General features: G+C 43.5%; 1 protein-coding gene across 2 annotated transcripts; it reads right to left on the bottom strand.

Annotated features, from left to right (window-relative positions):
* Positions 1–1,449: 1,449 nt before the first annotated feature.
* LOC308085306 (caspase a-like) lies at positions 1,450–7,450 on the bottom strand. Of its 2 annotated transcripts, XR_013933154.1 has the most exons (9): positions 7,289–7,450; positions 4,004–4,288; positions 3,712–3,854; positions 3,403–3,579; positions 2,756–2,990; positions 2,458–2,595; positions 2,199–2,308; positions 1,893–2,079; positions 1,450–1,707 (listed from the first exon to the last, which is right to left on the bottom strand). XR_013933154.1 is itself a non-coding variant. In XM_080428391.1 (8 exons), exons 1-8 carry the CDS (start codon positions 7,293–7,295, stop codon positions 1,978–1,980), a joined length of 1,197 nt encoding a protein of 398 aa, XP_080284517.1. In that variant the 5' UTR covers positions 7,296–7,450; the 3' UTR covers positions 1,761–1,977. The 2 variants fall into 2 exon arrangements, 1 of the variants encoding a protein (XP_080284517.1); XM_080428391.1 differs by lacking the exon at positions 1,450–1,707 and having other exon boundaries at positions 1,761–2,079.
* Between the last annotated feature and the right edge of the window lie 12,931 nt (positions 7,451–20,381).

Raw genomic sequence — 20,381 nt, 5'->3', positions numbered from 1 at the left:
GGTGCATGACTGTGTGTCAGGCAGTCAGGGGTGTCCCTATGTCTGACTGGCTCACAGGAGAGTCGGTGTCTGGTTGGTGGCTGACCATTAATATTCCCAGGGGCCCCCAGTGACTTATCATTATGGCTCAGAGCATCCTCTCCCCTCAAATCAATTTGTAAAGTTAAAATTATCCAGAAAAAAAGATTACAAAAAAAGATCAAAGTTCAAGGTTATTGCCAGCAGTACCAATCACAAAATAAAAGACATGTGAAATTAATTTTGCACTAAAACCCCACACAACTACTACAATCTCAGGAATAAGATGTCTGTGACAAGTAAATCTGAACCCTATCCGGCCACACTCCTCTACCACCCCTACCCAAGACAGTAGACACTAAATGTTGTGATAGCTCTGTGCTGACTTACAATGTTTACAAATGTCACAGTACCACCCAGTAACAATGAATTTATTCCTTTTTGGTATGAAAAGAAATCTCCTGAAAGCTTCAACAGAATGTGAGTTACCAATTCACCAATCCTGGGCATTATGTAGAAAAGGCAGAAATGTCAAATTACATTGTTATATATATATATATATATATATATATATATATATATATATATATATATATGTATATATATATATATATGTGACACGTAAATCTGAACCCTATCCCTATATATATATAGGGATATATATATATATATATATATATATATATATATATATATATATATATATATGTGTGTGTGCTTATAACCATGCTTATAACCAATTCCTTTATAATTGAATTTGTAATCACTTGACTATAATTTATATATGCTAATTAGATTTCAAGATTACCAAAACATGGGGTTAGGCACCAACATTACTTGTCTAGGATGAATAACGAAGGAGTAATGGTCTTTTTAAGGAACTGGCGGCGGCCATCTTGAAAATGTTACCTTTCTAGTGGTCCGATTTTGGTAAACTTTTGATATGTTATTAAGCACACCTAATACTACAATAATCCATTGAAAAACCTTTTGTTGCAATTTGTTTTGGGTCAAACCATAACTGCACCCGCCTAACAAGCACTGTCAAGCAGCTCATCCTCTGGCCGTATCAGCGGCACCAGCTCCTTCAGAGAAGGGTCAGCCTGCTGCTCCGCAACCAAATCTGAACGTGTTATGGACAATGGAAAATCAGCATATATATATATATATATATATATGTGTGTGTGTATGTGTATATCTGTAAATCATGTTAATTAATTTCCAAACATGCACCCCACGTGGGTGTGTCTTAACATTTAACGTAGATGATACTTTTACTGTATGTGATTCTATTATTTTATCCTGCAGATACCGTTTCATACAGACATCAAGTAATTGGATCCTTTCTAATCAAGTACAACACACACATATACTATATGAATGCATTTTTGCAACTAGACTAATTGAAAATGATTCACCTGTACAAATACAGTCAGAGTAACATTAATTCTTTATTAGTATGCATGTAGAAAAGTTTAGTTCTATTTACATAGAACACCACATCACATTCAGAATAAAAACTTTTGAAGATAACCCAAACCAAAGCAAATTGAATCAACCCTTTCACCCTTACGATTACTCTCTAACAAAATTTCAAATTTATTTTCTTGTCTGCAACTTTTGTGCACTTTCTCTTCTGTTTACTCAACAAGGGAGTAATTCTACAGAAGCAAACTGCACACATCAATTTATATGCAATGCAATGCCAACCTGACAGCGTGTCACGGGTTCGACTCCCGATCCCGACGACCTTTGCTGTGTGTCACCCCCCCCATCTCTCCCCCCATTTCCTGTCAGCCTACTTTCCCTATCCCTCTCTAAATAAAGGCATAAAAAGACCCCAAAAAAATCTTTAAAAAAAATAAGAATCTGTGAACTACTTTCCCCCCACTAGAAAATGGGCAAATCATCATGATATGGAAATTCCATTTCAAAGCTTTCTGTTTAAACAGTGGTGTCTCAGTAGCCTGGAAAGAGGTAGAACTTTTTTGTCAAAGAGCATCTGTCTTTGACGGGCATCTGTCTTATTTTGTCAAAGGCTCCTTCAAAGCTGCTCATGACCTGTGGGGTTAAAACAGTGTATCAAAGGTACAGTTGGACTGTAGGCAATACAGCAGATCATACATGCATTTACACTAAATTATTGTTCATTCTTGCTGTTAGTCAATTGCAACACTTGCCTCCGTGAACAGTTCCTCAATGTGGTCCTCATGGGCAGACTTGTGGAATGTCTCAACGATGAACTTGATTAGAAAGGATCCAGTTACTTGATGTCTGTATGAAACCGTATCTGCAGGATAAAATAATAGAATGGACATCACATACAGTAAATGTTTTTAAGTATTTAAGTATCATCTAGGATTTAATTTACAAAGCTCTTTTAATCAAAACATATTTTTCCCTCCCCCTATTAACTATTAAATGTTAAGACACACTCACCTGGGGTGCATGAGAGGAGGGAGATGAAGTCCTTTTCTTTGTGTGCACGAAAGGATCCATCATCCTCTATGCCTTCTGTGTCAAGGTAAGCATCACAACTGATGTCACCATCATGGACAATTGTGGATCCATCCTTCCCTGAAACAAGAATGTCTTGATTTTAACTTCACTCACTGAAAGCCAACAAGCCTGAATTCAGTCACACAGAAAACAGTTGTCATAACACTGGCCAGGACAATAGGTAGAAAAACATTGCAGCGCAACTTCATGGGCATTCCTATTGTAACCAGAGCATCACCTCCTCTGCAGGCCTGGATGATGATAACTTTGGGCTTGTTCAGCAGAGCCGGACAGTTCACTGTGTTCAAGTGTGTGTAGATCTTTTCAATTTGGAGAACGTCATGATTTGCCGGTGTCCAGTGGATGCCTTTGATGACTCCCAAATTCCCATGAGACATGAGGACGACAAAAACGCTGTCTGTGCCAAAGAGACGCGGATCTTGCGAAAACTTCTCGACAGCCGAGTCCATCTCCTGTGACAAAACATTAAATCAATCAATTAATCACTAAATTACATTAAGTCAATCACTCACTACATCACATTCCCTGCCTAGAACGACTAAAACGACTTCTGTCCTTTAAGCCCTGTCTGCCAAGAACGACTAAAACGACTTGTTTTTAATTTGACCCAAAGACCAAGGAGATATGATTATTCGAACATCTAGACTCCCATCCACCTCCTTGTTAACTTAAAACTTAAAGATTTTGTATCTCGGCTCCTGAGTACTTTTTTTTTTCAATGAAAAATCTCTGGCAGTGGGCAAACGCAAAAAAACAAAAATTCTGGCAGTGAATGAGTTAAGTGAGTCGCTCACTACATCACTCAGTTAAGTATGAGAAACCTTCAATTGGAGAACATAATTTCCCTTGTTAAGCCTACAGTACCTGCCCACTGAGATTTCTGTGTTTCACCACATCGTATCCCAACTCCTTGAGCAACATCAACATGTTCTCCTCATCTTTATCAGCACCATTCCTTTTCATCCCAGCTAGATCAAACTCCACATTAGTGATCATTAAGGCCAGGCGGTTCCTAGAGGACTTCTCACGCACAGGGTAAATCTGTGAAGAAAACAATTTTTAGTACAACAGAGTAGAATATTTAGAATACATTACATATAGTAGCTTATACATCTCTTGTTGTGTTATTTCAAAATATGTGGCCTTTAAAACTGTATTGTTAGAATGACTTACCTTTGGATCGGTTAGTTTCTCCTTCTTGAACACATCAGTGCTAAGTTTGAGGGGCATTTCACAACCCTTTGCATCCTGGGTCGGCATAGTGATTATGGGGGCCATTTCACTAGCCATTGCATCCTGGTACACTTGTGGCAGAGCTGGAAATCACAAAGTATAGCATCAGTGGCTACTTGTGTAGTGTACAAAGATACAATGCTAGTATAACACACTGAACTGAAAAGCATACATCTTCTCTTGGTAAAATGCAGTCAGGACATTAGCTGTTTACTGAAAGACCTGAACTGACCTGTCTGGGCTGGTTGCTCTGCTGAGGACAGACCCAGTTCTGAGAACAGTGAATGGTCTCTCTCCTCAAGATGAGTGATCAGTGAGTTAGCAGCCTTGTTTCCTTTCTTCTTAACAATGTCGATGAGACAACGTGCCTTGTCAGTTTTGGAAGGGTTCTCGTCCAGTATAGCTTCTTTCTCTCCATCGTTCAAGATCTTATCCTCCAAGAGGTCATCCAGGAGCTGCTTGACTAGTGCAAGTGACGCTTTATCTACAAATGCACGCCGGATCTTGATAAGCTTATCTAGGAGTCGGAGAGAGATGAAAATACAACAGGTAAACAAGACATAAATCAATCCATAAAACTCTTGTAGCCTTGAGTCTAATAAGACTTGGGTCTTTTTATTTGTCAAGCTTATAATAATTTAAGTTTTCTCCGCCAGGCCAAAGGCCGGAGACTATGTTTTCACTCCTGTAGGCTGTTCACATTTAGTCCATGAGCCAGACAAGATTTCATTATCGAAACATTGGACATAGCCAAAGTCAACATTCTTATTTCATTTTGTTAAGATGTTGGAGTCAAAGGTTTTTAACGAGGGAATATTCAATATCTGGCTAAATTTTTGGCCTCTGGCTCATGGACTAAATGCCTAATTTGCATATTTAAATATACAATTTCAGAAAACTTGTAACACGATAAATCATTGTCTTCATGTAAGTAATCAACTGGGGAAGTTTCATTATGATAACTATTTTTAAAATGTTGTAATTTTTTCACCTGTCATGTACGTATGGGGAAAATAACAAAATGTGTGATAAATATGAAAAAGCTGCTCCTGTGGAAAGGTTATCATATATTTATTTACTTATATTGACCCTATAAACAATTTAATATAGGTATGGTTTTGCCCACTCTTTCGATAATCATTGCTCAATTTGGCTCTGGCTCATGGACTAATGCTAATCTCAGGCATCGTTGGACCAGTCGGTGTGAAACTTTGCACACACACTCCCAGTAGGCCTAGGAAGTACTGCCACACCCTAAATATTTCAAATCAGCTTCATTGTGGTGCTTTAACAACCCGCTTCAGGTTTTGAACCGTAGCTTATAATCAAACACAGTTTGCGTTTTCTTCAAAACACACTTTTTGCTACTGCCACAGATTTTGTCGAAAATATTATACATATTATTACATTACATTATTATTACATATTATTTCTGTGGTCACGTGATTACTATTTTTCAGATTCCAGTCCGATTGGCTATACAATTGGCTTTCAAAGTTTTGCATATGGCACAAATCAACTGAAACTTGAATGGGCACTTATTGCAACTGCAAATGAGCTACTATTGTTACAAGCAGTTGCAGTTCTTTCTCGACAAAACCATGAAAACCACAACTAATGAGTCATCACCCGAGTGTAGGCTACCTTCCGTTTTTGGCTTGGTGAGTCTTACAACTTGTTAATCAGAGTAGAGCCTAGTGTTCCCCCAAAAATCCACCTCAGGCCCAGTCTTCTCCCCACCAAGTGCCCAGTCTTAAAAAAAAAAGGTGAGGGAAATAAAATAAATGGTGCCCAGACTTCTCAGGTTCCCACACTTCTGTTTTCCCCTCTACCTAGGCCTACTTTTTGGAGGAGCAGCAAGACAAACTATGCAACATTTTGAAGGCTGTTGTCTGTGCAATAAAGACAAAAATGTTAGGGCTCAGTTGGTGGACTGGTCGTTTTGACATGAAGAATTCAATCTGAATAATCTAAATAATTGTTTATAAATGGATAAATAATTGATCAAATAAACTGATTGAATTTAAATATGAATATTAGGTATGGATTGCTTTCTGTTTTCTTTCTGTCTTTTACTCAGACAGACAACAAGGTAAAAGTCCATGGGCGAGTTGGACATTAAGTGAAAGTAAAACCAAACCAGATTTAAAGGGGTAGTTCACCCCCAAAATAACTTTTTTTCTATTGATTACTGACCATCTGGAGCCTTGAATTCATAGATATTTTTTTGTTTTTGTCACATTCCTAAGCCAATAATTTGATTATAATAAATTTGTCCCCATTGATTCCGGTAGGAGACACAAATGCATTTGTGTCTCCTACCGGAATCAATGGGGCTAAATTTATTATAATCAAATAATAAAGGAAGGAATGCGACAAAAACAAAAAAATATCCATGAATTCAAGGCTCCATGGGGTGAGTAATCAATAGAAAAAAAGTTATTTGGGGGGTGAACTACCCCTTTAACATACATTTTTGTTTAGATTATTTGACTATAACGTAGCCTACTTTAGCTGTCATACAAGAAATATAGGCTATAATTTCCATCATGAATTTGATGTAATGTTAACATATCAATCAATCAAACCTTATTTATATTGCACATTTCATACAGCAAGTGCAACCCAATGCACTTCACATATCAAAGAAGAAAAACATTTTTAAAACATTAATGAAAGGAAAAAGTACAATACATTTTAAAATAGGCCTACATAGCATGAACCTGTGGTCTTTACCTAATTGAATCTAGTAATTAAAACGATAGTTCGGCTATATAGCTCCGAGATGAGGTTCCACACAGCTCGGTGCCTGTGGGGGGTGACATCGGCGAATATTTTTCACTATGCATGATTGTTACCCTTTTCCGCACATCGTATCCAAAAAGTAAAGGTATTCTTCCATGTTCTCAGATGTTTTAACTTTTAGCGGAAAAGAAAATCTAAGCGACGGGTTGAAACAAGCGTTTAAATCGCTAAAAAATGTCGCCTGTGGCCAGTCAAACCCGTCCGCATGCGTAGTCTCCCCTAAGATTGCATCGGGGAAACATGCCACAGGGCACAGGCGGACTAAAAAATCGATTTAAACGCTTGTTTCAACCCGTCAGTTAGATTTTATTTTCCGCTAAAAGTTAAAACATCTGAGAGCAGGCGGAATACCTTTACTTTTTGGATACGATGTGCGGAAAAGGGTAACAATCATGCATAGTGAAAAATATTCGCCGATGTCACCGCCCACAGTCACCGAGCTGTGTGGAACCTCATTTCGGACCTACAGTATATAGCGGAGGGAGAGGTTCCGATTGGAGCTGAACGGGCTGTAGTGGTTAATGTATGTTTTGTAATAATAATCAAAATCTCCAAGGTAACTAGAAACTAAAGTTTTCAAATAAATGTAGTAAAAGAGTAAGAGTAAGAGTAAAAGTACAATATTTGGACCCGAGATGTATTGGAGTAGAAGTAAAAGTAGCCTATTGGAAATCGGAAATAAGTAAAGTAGGCTACAATCAATCAGTCTTACCTGCCATTTCCCACTATTGTAGAAGCTTGGGTCGAGTCGAGTAAACGATATTGTTCAAATAGCCTTGCAGTTAATGACAAAACTTCTCAGACGTCAGGTCACAAACAAGTTGAAACAACAACATAGGTCTTACTCTTGCACTGGAGAGTATAATTGATAGAGAAAGAGGGTTGTATTTGTAGGTCTGTAAAGTTGCCTCCGGCTCTCTTAACTGAAACCCTATTGGCTGGCAGTGTCCTTATCTCAGCTAGTTACAACCTGTACAACTACTAGAACTCTCGTATTCTGCATTTTGGGACAGTGGTCGGAAAAGTAATGAACTTTTTTTACTTAAGGTAGGGTAAGTGATAGTTTTGGGTTAAAACAAAAAGTATTTTGTTAAAAGGTTAAAGCACTATATTCTGATAGTAATCATTGCTATAGAGTGTTTGTTCAGAAACAGCTCTCTCCAGCTCTTTAAAGGAGGAGTTCACAAAAAAAATTACTTATTTTCTATCAATTATACACCCCATGAAGCCTTGATTTCATCGATTTATTTTTGTTTTTGTGGCATTAGATAAGACAATAATTTGATGACCGTGTGTATTTCCGGTAGGAGACACAAATAATCTACTTTGTGTCTCCTACCGGATACATTAGCCGGTAGGAGACAGGAATCAAATTATTAGCTTAGGAATGCGACAAAAACAAAAAAAGATTCAAGGCTTCATAGGGTGTACAATTGATAGAAAATAAGTCATTTTTTGGGTGAACTCCTCCTTTAATAAACAGAAAATACATTTTCCGGTAGGTGTCAAAATCTCAGCCAATCAGGAGAAAGTAGCCATTTTTAAGCTTCATTTTTATAGTGTTCCAGTTCCAATTTTGCCTGCTCATTTCTTAGTGTCATCACTTCCAATTGCACTTGTTTAATCTATATCCTGATTGAGTTCTCTATCCTGATTGGATAAAATTGGAAATGAAACTGAAACGAAAATGCATTTTCTGTTTTATAAAGAGCTGGAGAGACAAGGAGAATCCTTTTACTGAACAAACACTCTATAGCAATGAGTACTATCAGAATATAGAGCTATTTAACACTTATTTTAACCAAAGAAAATCACTTACCCTACCTTTAAGTAAAAGTATCGATACTGCAATAGAAATACTCTGTTACAAGTAAAAGTCCGGAATTAAAAATGTACTTGAGTAAAAGTATAAAAGTATTGGTATCAAAATGCACTTAAAGTACCAAAAGTAGGCCTACTCATTATGCAGAATGTCCAGTTTCAAGTTAAACATCTTTTGAAAATAGATCTACAAGCTCTTGTAGATCGGCTATTTTTAAATGGCCGAAATGTATATAGGGCTGAAGTGGTTAATGTATGTTTTGTAATAATAATCAAAATCCACAAAGTAACCAGTAACTAAAGTTGTCAAATAATTGTAGTGGAGTATTTTACTGGAAATACTCCAGTAAAGTAAAAATACCTCAAAATTGTACTTAAGTACAGTACTTGAGTACATGTACTTAGTTACTTTACACCCCTGCACATATGTACTCTCTGGGCCACTCCACACCATTCGCCATGCAACTCCTTGCAACATGCAACTACTTGTTGCATACTTGCGAGTTGCAACCATTATGCATTGGTGCAGTTTGGCCTTAAGATAGGGTGATTTCACTGTTATTTCACTGTTACAAGTCACAATGTAAGCATTTTTTATTGATTGATTGAATACTTTATTAGAAGTTTGAATGAAAAGTACAGTTCAATACAAGGTCAGCTAATACGAATTTAAAAACCCCAGAAAGCCATTGGCTTGTTGTTTCTATTGGGGTCCTTTCATCATTTGGGCCTTTTAGATCAACTCACTCATCAATATTTTAATCAGTCAACTCACTACTCTAGTGATTTGAATAGAAGTAATTTGATTGCAAACAGATTGCAGATAGGCTATATTCAGCTATTTGTACACGTGTATGCAACTTCCATTGTTATTTTTACATTTTTGCAAAGATTCAAGTCAAGGTGGTGTGCCGATGCCCCATGTCATGCATTCCTATAGCAACTCCCCCAGTCCCTTGAGCACCACTTGGCCATAAAATAAACACAAGAATGGTTCGAGACAAACCAGCCAATTAAAATAAGGCAGTGGTGGACAGTAACAAAACACATGTTCTTGAGTACTACCGTCCTTGTTGTATTTTTGAGTAAGCTTGACTTTCACTCCACTTCAAAGACAAAAATTGTAGTCTACTTTTGAAATCTAAAGTAGTTGTACAACTAGAACTGGTATTCTGTCTATTTCTGGATACTTCCAGGTGCTTCAAACGCCACTGAGCAACTTTGAAATGAATAGCTGGGGCGGGGCAGTCCGCCCTCTAGATATATTACGGGTTATATAGGTCAGACTGACCTATCTTCAACAGGTTGGACCAGTGGCATCAGTTCAGCAAAAGCTAAGGTATGGCAGGGTGAACTGTCCGGGGCGTGCGGCTGCATCAAACCCGCCAAAACACTCCCAAAATGCATAGAAAACTATGCATTATACCTATAACACAATGGTCTTACACCTGCATTATAGGCTGATAACGCAGATAGACAGAGACATTCATGGATTTAAGATAATTTTTTTCCCCTGGAGCCAGGGTATGGCAGCTGCAATACCCTGCCATACCCAATTGACGCCTCTGGGTTGGACAGGCTCTATAGCCAGGGGGGTTGGTCGGTATCACCTGAGTATCACCCTAACTCATAGAAAATATGTAGCCTTGCACCACCAGTTTTATGGGTGCTATCATGCATTTTATTTTATAACATTAGGCGAAAATTACATGGGTCAATATATGAAAAAAAATATACTACTTAATCCAGTTTTATAGGGAGCAGGGTGATTGGGGAAGTGTCCACAGGTGTGTAATGGGCATGGCACTGCTGGGCTGATGAGGGAGTGGGGACAGGTGTGTAACTGGGACTGAAGTGTGGTGGAATAGAATGTGGGCGTGGCCAGGGCAGAGAGACAGAACAGAAAGAGAGAAATAGACAGGCAGAGAGCCAGACCGTGACAGTACCCCCCTCTTAAGGGACGGCTTCCAGACGTCCCACGACTTTGACCAGGTACCAACAGGGTGGGTGGAGGGGACCTGGAGGAGGGAGACTGTGTCAGGGGACCGGAGAAAAGGGGTCTGGGGGTAAGGACCCCACATGGATGGGTGACATCTGGCGGACGGCCAGGATGGACCGGGGCTGAGCTGGTGACGTCAGTCGGACGGCCAGGATGGACCGGGGCTGAGCTGGTGACGTCAGGCGGACGGCCAGGATGGACCGGGGCTGAGCTGGTGACGTCAGGTGGACGGCCAGGATGGACCGGGGCCGAGCAGGTGCCGTCAGGTGGCCGGCCTGGAAGCTGAGACGAGGCCGAAGAGGTGTCGTCTAGCGGACGGCCCAGAGGTTGAGACGAGGCAGCTGAGGTGTCGTCTGGTGGACGGCCCGGAGGCTAAGACGAGGCAGCTGAGGTGTCGTCTGGCGGATGACCCGGATGCTCAGGCGAGGCAGCAGAGATGTCGTCCGGCAGACGACCTGGATGCTCAGACGAGGCAGCAGAGGAGTCGTCTGGCGGACGACCTGGATGCTCAGACGAGGCAGCAGAGATGTCGTCTGGCGGACGACCTGGATGCTCAGACGAGGCAGCAGAGTTGTCGTCTGGCGGACAGCCTGGAGGCTGAGACGAGGCAGCAGAGTTGTTGCCTGGCGGACAGCCTGGATACTGGGATATGGCAGAACAAGCAACATCGGGTGGACGGCCTGGAGAATCCCATGACCACTTAGGAGAAGGATCTGGAGGATGACCAGACGGAGCCACACAGGACGCTGTAGGCGGGACCCCAGAAGGCGCTGGAGGCTCTGGAGGCAGGACCCCAGACGGCACTGCAGGCTCTGGAGACGGGACCCCAGATGGCACTGCAGGCGGGACCCCAGACGGCGCTGCGGGCTCTGGAGGCGGGACCCCAGACGGCGTTGCAGGCTCTGGAGGTGGGACGACCGGCGACGCTGCAGACACTGGAGACGGGACCCTAGGCGACGCTGCAGACTTCGGAGACGGGACCCCCGGCTGGACCCCCGGCGACGCTGCGGACTGGACCCCAGACGGCGCTGCAGACTATGGCGACAGGACCCCAGACGGTGCTGCAGACTCTGGCGACGGAACCCTAGGCGTCGCTGCAGACTTCGGAGACGGGACCCCAGGCATCGCTGCAGACTTCGGGGACGGGACCCCAGGGGATGCCGCAGATGCTGGAGGCGACGCCACAGTGGATGCTGCACATGCTGGAGGCGACGCCACAGTGGATGCTGCAGGCGATGCCACAGCGGATGCAGCAGATGCTGGAGGTGATGCCACAGCGGAAGCTGCAGATGCTGGAGGCGATGCCACAGGAGATGCCGCAGATGCTGGAGAGCCATCGTCCGACACACCTGTCAGCTGAAAGCCAAGGACCAGGGCTTCCATGACTTCTGGCAGACACAGGTCACCAGTGGAGATGACTGACAAGGGCTCTGGCAGGTCATCGGCTGATAGGGCTGTTGAGGGTGCAGAGGAAGCAGGCAGGTCATCTCGGGAGATGTCTTGCAAGAGCTCTGGCAGGTCAGCAGCAGATACAGCCGGCGAGGATGCAGAGGGTGCAGGCAGGTCACCAATGGAGGCAGCTGGAGAGGGCTTGTAGATGCTGGGAGAGCTGAGTAGCGTGGTGCTGGGCAGCGGGGTGCCGGGCGGCGGAGTGCTGGGCAGCAGGGTGCCGGGCGGCGGAATGTCGGGCAGCAGGGTGCCGGGCAGCAGGGTGCCGGGCGGCGGAGTGCCGGGCGGCGGAATGCCGGGCAGCAGGGTGCCGGGCAGCAGGGTGCCGGAATGCCGGGCAGCAGGGTGCCGGGCGGCAGGGTGCCGGGCGGCGGGGTGCCGGGCAGCAGGGTGCCGGGCAGCAGAATGCCGGGCAGCAGGGTGCCGGGCGGCAGGGTGCCGGGCGGCGGAGTTCCGGGCGGCAGGGTGCCGGGCGGCGGAGTGCCGGGGGGCGCCGAGCCGGGCGGCAGCGAGCCGGGCGGCGGCAACCCGGGCGGCGGCGACTCCTGGACGTTGGGCAGCATGGGCTCCTGGTGGCGTAGGGGGGCATGGCGACCGCGCCTTCTCCGGGCAGGCCCACGGTTCCCCACACAAAGGGCCAAGCGAGACCCCTCATAAGGGTCCTGGACTGAAGCCGGACCAGGAGAGATGGATGCAGGAAGATCAGAGTCACGGCAGGCGGGACCTGGAGAGCCTGGCTGGGTGCTAGCAGGCTGGTCGGTAGTCAATTCAGGGCTAGCAGGCCAGGGGCTAGCTGGCCGGGGAGCTGACTCAGTATAGACAGGGATAGGTTGGACCCTGCTACAGACGTAGGCCAGCAGGCTCATTGACTGGGTTTTAAGCTGGTCAGGTTCTGTACAGGCGGGCTCATGAAACACAGAAATAGGTTGAGTACATAACTGTTTGGAGGACTCAAGACAGGCAGGTTGAAGGGCCACGAACCCGAGTCTAATAGATTGGTGAGCTGGCCGGGAAGCATGGGGTAGAGAACTGGTCTCAAAGTTCTTAAGCCTCCCACGAATCACATCCAAATGGGGGACAAAATGACTCACCCATGGCCTCTCTTTAAACCACTGCTGCTGGATTGAAATCTCCCTTTGAAGTTCAGCACGCAGGTTAGGGGGAGAGGCCACGAGATGATCAACAACATTTTTAAAGTTCCCCACCTTCTTCTGGAAAAGTTTTAACTCTGCTGGGTTCATTTTTATGGTCAGTTCATACTGTCACGGATGCAGAGTGATTTGAACCCAAATGCAGAGCCACACACAACAGAGTAGATTTCAAAGTATTTAATGACGGAATGAGGCAAACCTTACAGCTTAGAAGCAGGCAGGAATCAAACAGTAGGCAATGGTGGTTGGCAACACAGTCCAAAGGAACGAACAGCAATACGAAAGACCAAGGCATGAACATCAAGACATCAAACTATGAACTGACAATGGCTGTATGCAATGAGTCCAGTTTTATAGGGAGCAGGGTGATTGGGGAAGTGTCCACAGGTGTGTAATGGGCATGGCACTGCTGGGCTGATGAGGGAGTGGGGACAGGTGTGTAACTGGGACTGAAGTGTGGTGGAATAGAATGTGGGCGTGGCCAGGGCAGAGAGACAGAACAGAAAGAGAGAAATAGACAGGCAGAGAGCCAGACCGTGACAATAGCATGTTATGTGGACAGATGATGCGAGATGCCAGATCATTGTTGACCTGGCATCCTATAGTGTTTATAGTTTCAATGTAGGCTGGTGGTTTACGCATGTATTAGTTATTAGATTATTGGTTTACTTATGTATTACTTTATTATTATTAGATGACTAGTTCTATTCATTTGATGTATTATCTTGTGTCCTTGCTTACTGTAAATCGCTCTGGATTAAGAGCGTCTGCTAAATGCATAAACTGTAATCTTACGGTAAACACAAGGAACTGTGTAATGTATGTTATGTTTTCACCGCCCCCCCCCAGGCGATTCTGTAGAATCAACGCTAGAGGGCAATGCAAGCCAGACATGAGCGCCACACACACACACACACACACACACACACACACACACACACACACACACACACAATACGTGAGGGGTCCATGTTTTTTTTTTACTTTATGCATTCATTTAATCATTTTGTTGATGCTGCGTTCATAATTTGCAGCATTTTGTTCAAATCAGGCCAGATCCTGCAAACTTTAGATGTCAATCTTAGCCAGTCAGGATGGAATATGAAAAATCAAACAGATCCGTCTTGATCACATGACTATAGAGATCATGTGTACAGATGAAATTTGGATCAAATCTGAAGGCCTCCTGGTGGCGCTATAAAAGACAGATGTGAAAAATGCAGGGCAAAGGTTTTTCCTTGGCCTTTAGGGAGTGCGCATACACAGACTGGTGCATTTATAGGTAAAAACACGAATCAGCATGTTATAGCGCCACCATGAGGCTGATTTGAAAAGATTTAAGTGGCATTTCATCCTCGGCCAAGTGGGAATGTGCGTTCAAAATTTGCTCGCTGTCATGACTTGATGCATTTTGTTCAAAACGGAGCACTGGAAGCCAAATCATAGCCAATCAGGATGGAATCAGTGTGGGTGCACAGTTTCGCTGCCATCATGCCAACGGTACCAGAGATTAGCTGTAGACAGACGGACAGACGGACAGACACACAGACGGCCTGGCAGAGACAATAAATTAAAAAAGTAATCGAAAGAACATGGTCCCTCACGTTAGGAGGGCAGTATGAGTCACCAGAACCAAGGACGGGTGTTTTCGATTAATCTAACAGGGTTAAAATGGAGTTTGAAGTTACAATAGCTTATCTTATCTGATAAAATGAATATTGCTTAATTATGTAAACAGAAGTAGGCCTACATCTTAATTATGTAATGTATTGTCACTATGTTTTCACTGCCTATAATAGATTACATTTCTAGAGATGCTACTTTTAACAACCTTTCTGAAAAACATGTAGTCTGAGCTTTATGCCCACCATTCTTTAAAAAAAGGGGGTCAATAATAACAGAGAACCATCAGTTTGAAGTCGGTTCTATGTTATAAATGGAGTGATCACACACAGAAAGCTTCACCGATGCAAGGCTACTATTATGTACTCATAGGTAGGGTCGGCCAATTTCCCTTTTACAAGACACAATGTAAGCAGTTGCTGTTCTTTTTTTTACATTCATTTAATCATTTTGACCTGGACTGACTGACAGCCCAGCAGGTCCCCCTCTAGCTCTGGTCCATGGCGTTAGAAGGAGTTCTCCTTACGCTATGGTACTGTAATAAACCTTGTCTCAGGTATGAGAAATGTAAAGAGCCCGCCCACAGAATATTTCTACCGTAAGCAATGCATTAATAACGGAGGCAGAACTTCCAATGGACATTAACAGGATACTTTATTTACTATACTAAAGCAGAAAACACTAATAAAAGACTGATAGGTAACCATAGGCAAATAACATTATAATTAATTAAATGATCAGATAACTAAAAGACTCTAAGAGAGTCCTATTTAAAACAGCATGAATTCATAAACACTTAGACATAATACACATTTACTAGAAACTCTAAAGCAGCGTTTCTAAAGAAACTCTAATTACTTAAACTCTCCCAAGATAGGACCCCCCAACGGGTCTGAGCTTTGGCGCTGGGTCGGCAGCTTTGATTGAACGTCAGTTTTGTGTAAGTCGCGTCTGCCCGACCAACGCCGTAGGCAGCCTCCGTTGACTGTAGGAGACCTCGCACAACTGGAGAGCGAATAGAGCACCGAAGTCCTGACGTCACTCGTTCATCCCCAGGTTTGCGGAAGTAATTTCTCTATGGAGGATAACATTGGGTCATCTTAGAATCGTCTCATATAAGAATTGTGGTCCAAAAATAAACACCGCGTGTCGGCGTTATTGTCAGGGAGGAGGTTCTGTATCGTTTTCTCACCATCAGTTGATGCTTCATATCCATAAGAGTCACCCCGCCGGGGTCATTTGTTTATTTTTGGAACACAGTTCTTATTTGACGCGATATTAAATACGTGTATGGGATTCAGAACGGGGGTGGAAAACTGCGAACCAGGTAGACAAACAAAGGATGTGTAAATGACGTCAGACTTCGGCGGTCTATAGAAGCGCTCCTATTTAGTCCCCGCTATAGACCGCCGAAGTCTGACGTCATTTACACATCCTTTGTTTGTCTACCTGGTTCGCAGTTTTCCACCCCCGTTCTGAATCCCATAGACGTATTTAATATCGCGTCAAATAAGAACTGTGTTCCAAAAATAAACACATGACCCCGGCGTGTTGACTCTTATGGATATGAAGCATCAACTGACGGTGAGAAAACGCTAATGTTACTTCCGCCGAATTAGTTACATTTTCGCCAGAAACAGACTGTATCAAATATAAGTGACTGACTATCATAAACGATACAGAACCCCCTCCCTGACAATAACGCCGACACGCGGTGTTTATTTTTGGACCACAATTCTTATATGAGACGATTCTAAGATGACCCAATGTTATTCTCCATAGAGAAATTACTTCCGCAAACCTGGGGATGAACGAGTCACGTCAGGACTTCGGTGCTCTATACGAATGTCTTGCCCTGCCTAAGCAGCAACCTGGCCCTAGCCCTCCTATCTATCTTCACTGCCGGCAGCCCTACACAAGTACACAGGATGCGAGCAGCACCCACCATAGATATATATAAAGGCTAGATGACTCACCCGCGCTGCTGGCCAATGGAGTACGACGTTGCCACATGGCGGCCATCTTGAAACAGTCATTCATAACATTATGTCTATGGTGCATATACTTTAAAATAACCATAGCATGCTCAATTTTCATCCGATTTTCAAACGGTTTGGTGTTTTGTAGACACCAAAGATGTATTAAAATTATAAAATTATAAAATAAAATAAAAAATAAAAAAACATGATTATAATTATAAGTATGCAGTATCATAACTACATCTTTGGTGTTTACAACACACCAAACCGTTTGAAAATCGGATGAAAATTGAGCACGCTATGGTTATTTCAAAGAATATGCACCATAGACATAATGATATGAATGACTGTTTCAAGATGGCCGCGGTTGAGCTACGCTTGCGCCGTCCCCTTGAGCCATCTAGCCTTTATATATATCTATGGCACCCACTGCCGGCAGCCCTACACAGCATGCGAGCAGCACCCACCCCACCAGCAGTGAGTACAAGAGAATATAGAGACACACGGGGACTACAAATTTCACGCCCACTTTTGAGACAGCGCCGCTACTCGAGGTCCGTTAGAACGATGAACTGCAGCTGCCAATGCAATCCCTATGAGAGGATATGAGAATTAGCCTACTTTTGAAATATTCGTACATTAACTGGAGACGATATTGATTTAAATAAAAATATGTTTCCAAATGTATGGAGTGTCTTTGTCAACATATCTTCTTGTTTTCTTAATAGTTGATGTGTTTCACATTTAATTTGCCACTTTAACGAGTTACCCATAATGCTAACACAGCAGAGGGTAGACAGCAGACAGGCATTTCAGTGACATCACTGTCTTTACGAGCGCCGAGCGCCGACCGACAGCGTACCCCACTGTAGTAGAGGCAGGAGAGGCGGTCGCCTGCCCAACTAAGATCTCGCCTCCCCTAAAAAAATAAATAACCCGAAAATGTGTCATTGCGTGCTTAATGTCCTCAAAGTCACGCATCCAACAAGCTTTGAACTGAGCAGATTGGACCTTCTGTTCCAGAGATAATGACCAAAACCTATTGAAAACGTCCACTTTCGCCAGTTTTCTGGGTATTGAAAACCTCAAGGGATGCGTCCGTGATGCGACCACTTAAAGTCTGGATCTCCGATGCTAGCGGTTTTGACATACTGATGGAGTATATTATAGTATATTGTGGGTAGTATATCGAGATGAAAGATATGGGACATTAAAAAGGACAAATTAAACAAATGGGACAGATTATTAGAACACAAAAAAAATCGCTACAGCCTCAGTAGTTAACCAGTGAAATGACGGTATTTTACAATGCCTCTCATAGAGATTGCATTGAGAGCTGCAGTTCATCGTTCTAACGGACCCCGAGTGTCAAAAGTGGGCGTGGATTTGTAGGCCTTCCGCTTCCGGCCGTGTGTCTCTATAGCTCAGCAGGCTTCGCTTGTAGTCAGGGCTGTTAACAAAAAAATGTGGACACGGCTGACAAAAGCGCCAAATTTTTTCCACATGCTCTCCATCACCATAAGTTTCATTTTGGAAGGGGAGCCACGTCATCAAGATGGCAGAAGGCGGCCATTTTGGATTTCAAAGATGTCCACCATGTAATATCTAAGTGCCAATATCTCGGCTTCAAAGCCACTTAGAAGGTCAATCTTGGTGTCAAAATATACATTATCTGGGTCAAGGAATGCAATAAAGCTATTGAGAATACCACTAGATGTTTATTTGTGCCAAGATCAAATAAATATGGTCATTCTAGCAACATATTTACATAATTGTCAACTCGGTTAGCAGTCAGACACATAGAAAATGGAGCATGAAGTGAATTGACATTCAAATTATCTGTCACATTGACAACTGCAAAGATCTGTGCAATTCCAGTGTGCCTTCTTGCATGAGCACCTTGCACCACAACCAGTTCATTGCAGGCTTTTGACGCCATCGGTAGAATGCTCCACACAGGAAGCCAGACCTGGTTGTTGTCATCCAATGTCCATCCCCATCGTTCTGGACTGGGTGTCGGCTGCCGGGCCAGTTCAGACGTGGCCCAGATCCCAGACTGGTAGGCACCTCGCTTCACGTGTTGCAACAGTGAATCTTGCATTGGTGGAATGTGTTCCATCGTTTTGTTCTTCTGGCAGAACAACTCTCGCCGTGCTTCATTGACAGATTCCAAATCACTTGTCTTATCATACATGATGACTGTGAAACGCTCAAGAAGCTGAAAGTGTTGGGCATCTATGGTCACTGTATGGATTTTCTGCCATGTAATTGAAGGCCTGGGTGACCTCAGGGTAGGACTTCCACGCCACCCATGCTGACTTCTTCCCTTTCCCGCAGAATGCTGATGTTGTGTCACAGCCTGTGTAACAGTGGAAGATGGGAAGTGCTGTGGACTTGTCTTTGCCCAGAGCATGGCAGATGGTGTTTATATGAACATAGGTGTAGTTCTTGCCAGTGCCAAAAGCAACCCAGATGTCTGCAGCTGGATACTTGGTGAGCAGGGCATGGAACTTGCCGATGAGGATAACGACAGCATCCGTATCCACAGTGCGTATCAAGCAGGTAGAACAGCCATGTTCCAGGGCATCAAGCATGCAGGTGAATCACTATCCTGGTGTCGGCCTCTTCATGGTTACATGGCAGCATGGAGTGGCTGGTGTCTGTGCCGACCACTGTGATGCCAGATGTGATGAAGATTAGCTTGCCCTCTGGCCAGGCAGTTAATGCAATCTTCCCCGAGAATAAAGTGAAGAGCTTTTGACTTATTTCCCAGCCGTAGTTTCCCTCTGTCAGACAGAGAGGGAGGGCATGGATGGTTTTCATGATTAAAGAAGGTGCTCATGCCCCCCCTCTCTGTGTTGCATGGCTATATATAATCCGGAGAAGAGTGCCACCACATCATCCTTCAACATTGAGATCTGCCCTGTCTGCTTGGTCTTGGGTGTTGGGCATCTGAAGAGAGTGAGTGAGTTCTATTTGATGGGCTCATGAATGGAGTGTCTGCGGTCCCTGATCACTGTCTTAAGGTACTTGTTGCCGTACAGATCTCTGCCCACTGATTCCACAGTGCAGACTTTGTTAACTACTGACTCGTCAATCACATTTCATGCTTGTGGTTATCATCTAGGAACAGATTGCCCATCCAACTGATGGTGTGTACCAACAGTGCTTACTCTTTGAATGTCTTTTGTGTAAACATTACTTCTTCATGGTGTTGTTGTTTATAACCTTTTACTATAGGCTACTCCTGCTCAAACTGTATTAGGAGTTGTGCTTGTTTGGGCCCTTCGATCATCCAATTGCTGAGGGATTCTTGTTGAGCTCCACTGCACCTCCAAAACCCTTCAGATAACTATTCTGCTGCAGCCTTTCTTATCACAGTTTCCAAGATTGACTTTCTAAGTGGCTTGGAAGCTGAGATATTGGCACTTATAGATATTACATGGTGGCCATCTATGAAATCCAAGATGGCCACCTTCTGCCATCTTGATGACAGAAAACAACAGTACTGGGTTTGGTGATGTTCTATATTGTCTGAATCAACTTTGTTTGCGTTCGTTTATGTGCTAAAAGAGTGACTTTGAGAGCTGTTTTACCGTACAATGTAAGTCAATGAGGAGCATATTTTGAATTATCAATTTCTAATCAATGGAGCAATTATTTTTTATTTCTTGCCCACCTTTGGAGTTACATCATGGCAAGGTAACTACACAACCCAAACCTCTACCAAAGTGGTCTTGCCCTTTAAGCAACCGGACTATTGTACTTGGACTGAGCTCCACT

This window comes from Gymnoscopelus braueri, assembly GCF_963280865.1.
Source record: "Gymnoscopelus braueri genome assembly, chromosome: 5".
Lineage (NCBI taxonomy): Eukaryota > Metazoa > Chordata > Actinopteri > Myctophiformes > Myctophidae > Gymnoscopelus > Gymnoscopelus braueri.
This window is presented reverse-complemented; position numbering and strand designations above follow the sequence as displayed.

Coding starts and splice junctions, on each gene's coding strand:
- LOC308085306 (XM_080428391.1), bottom strand. Junction 3,580..3,711: donor AGAAACTAACCGATCCAAAG/GTAAGTCATTCT, acceptor TTTTCTTCACAG/ATTTACCCTGTGCGTGAGAA. Junction 2,991..3,402: donor ACAGAAATCTCAGTGGGCAG/GTACTGTAGGCT, acceptor GTTTTGTCACAG/GAGATGGACTCGGCTGTCGA.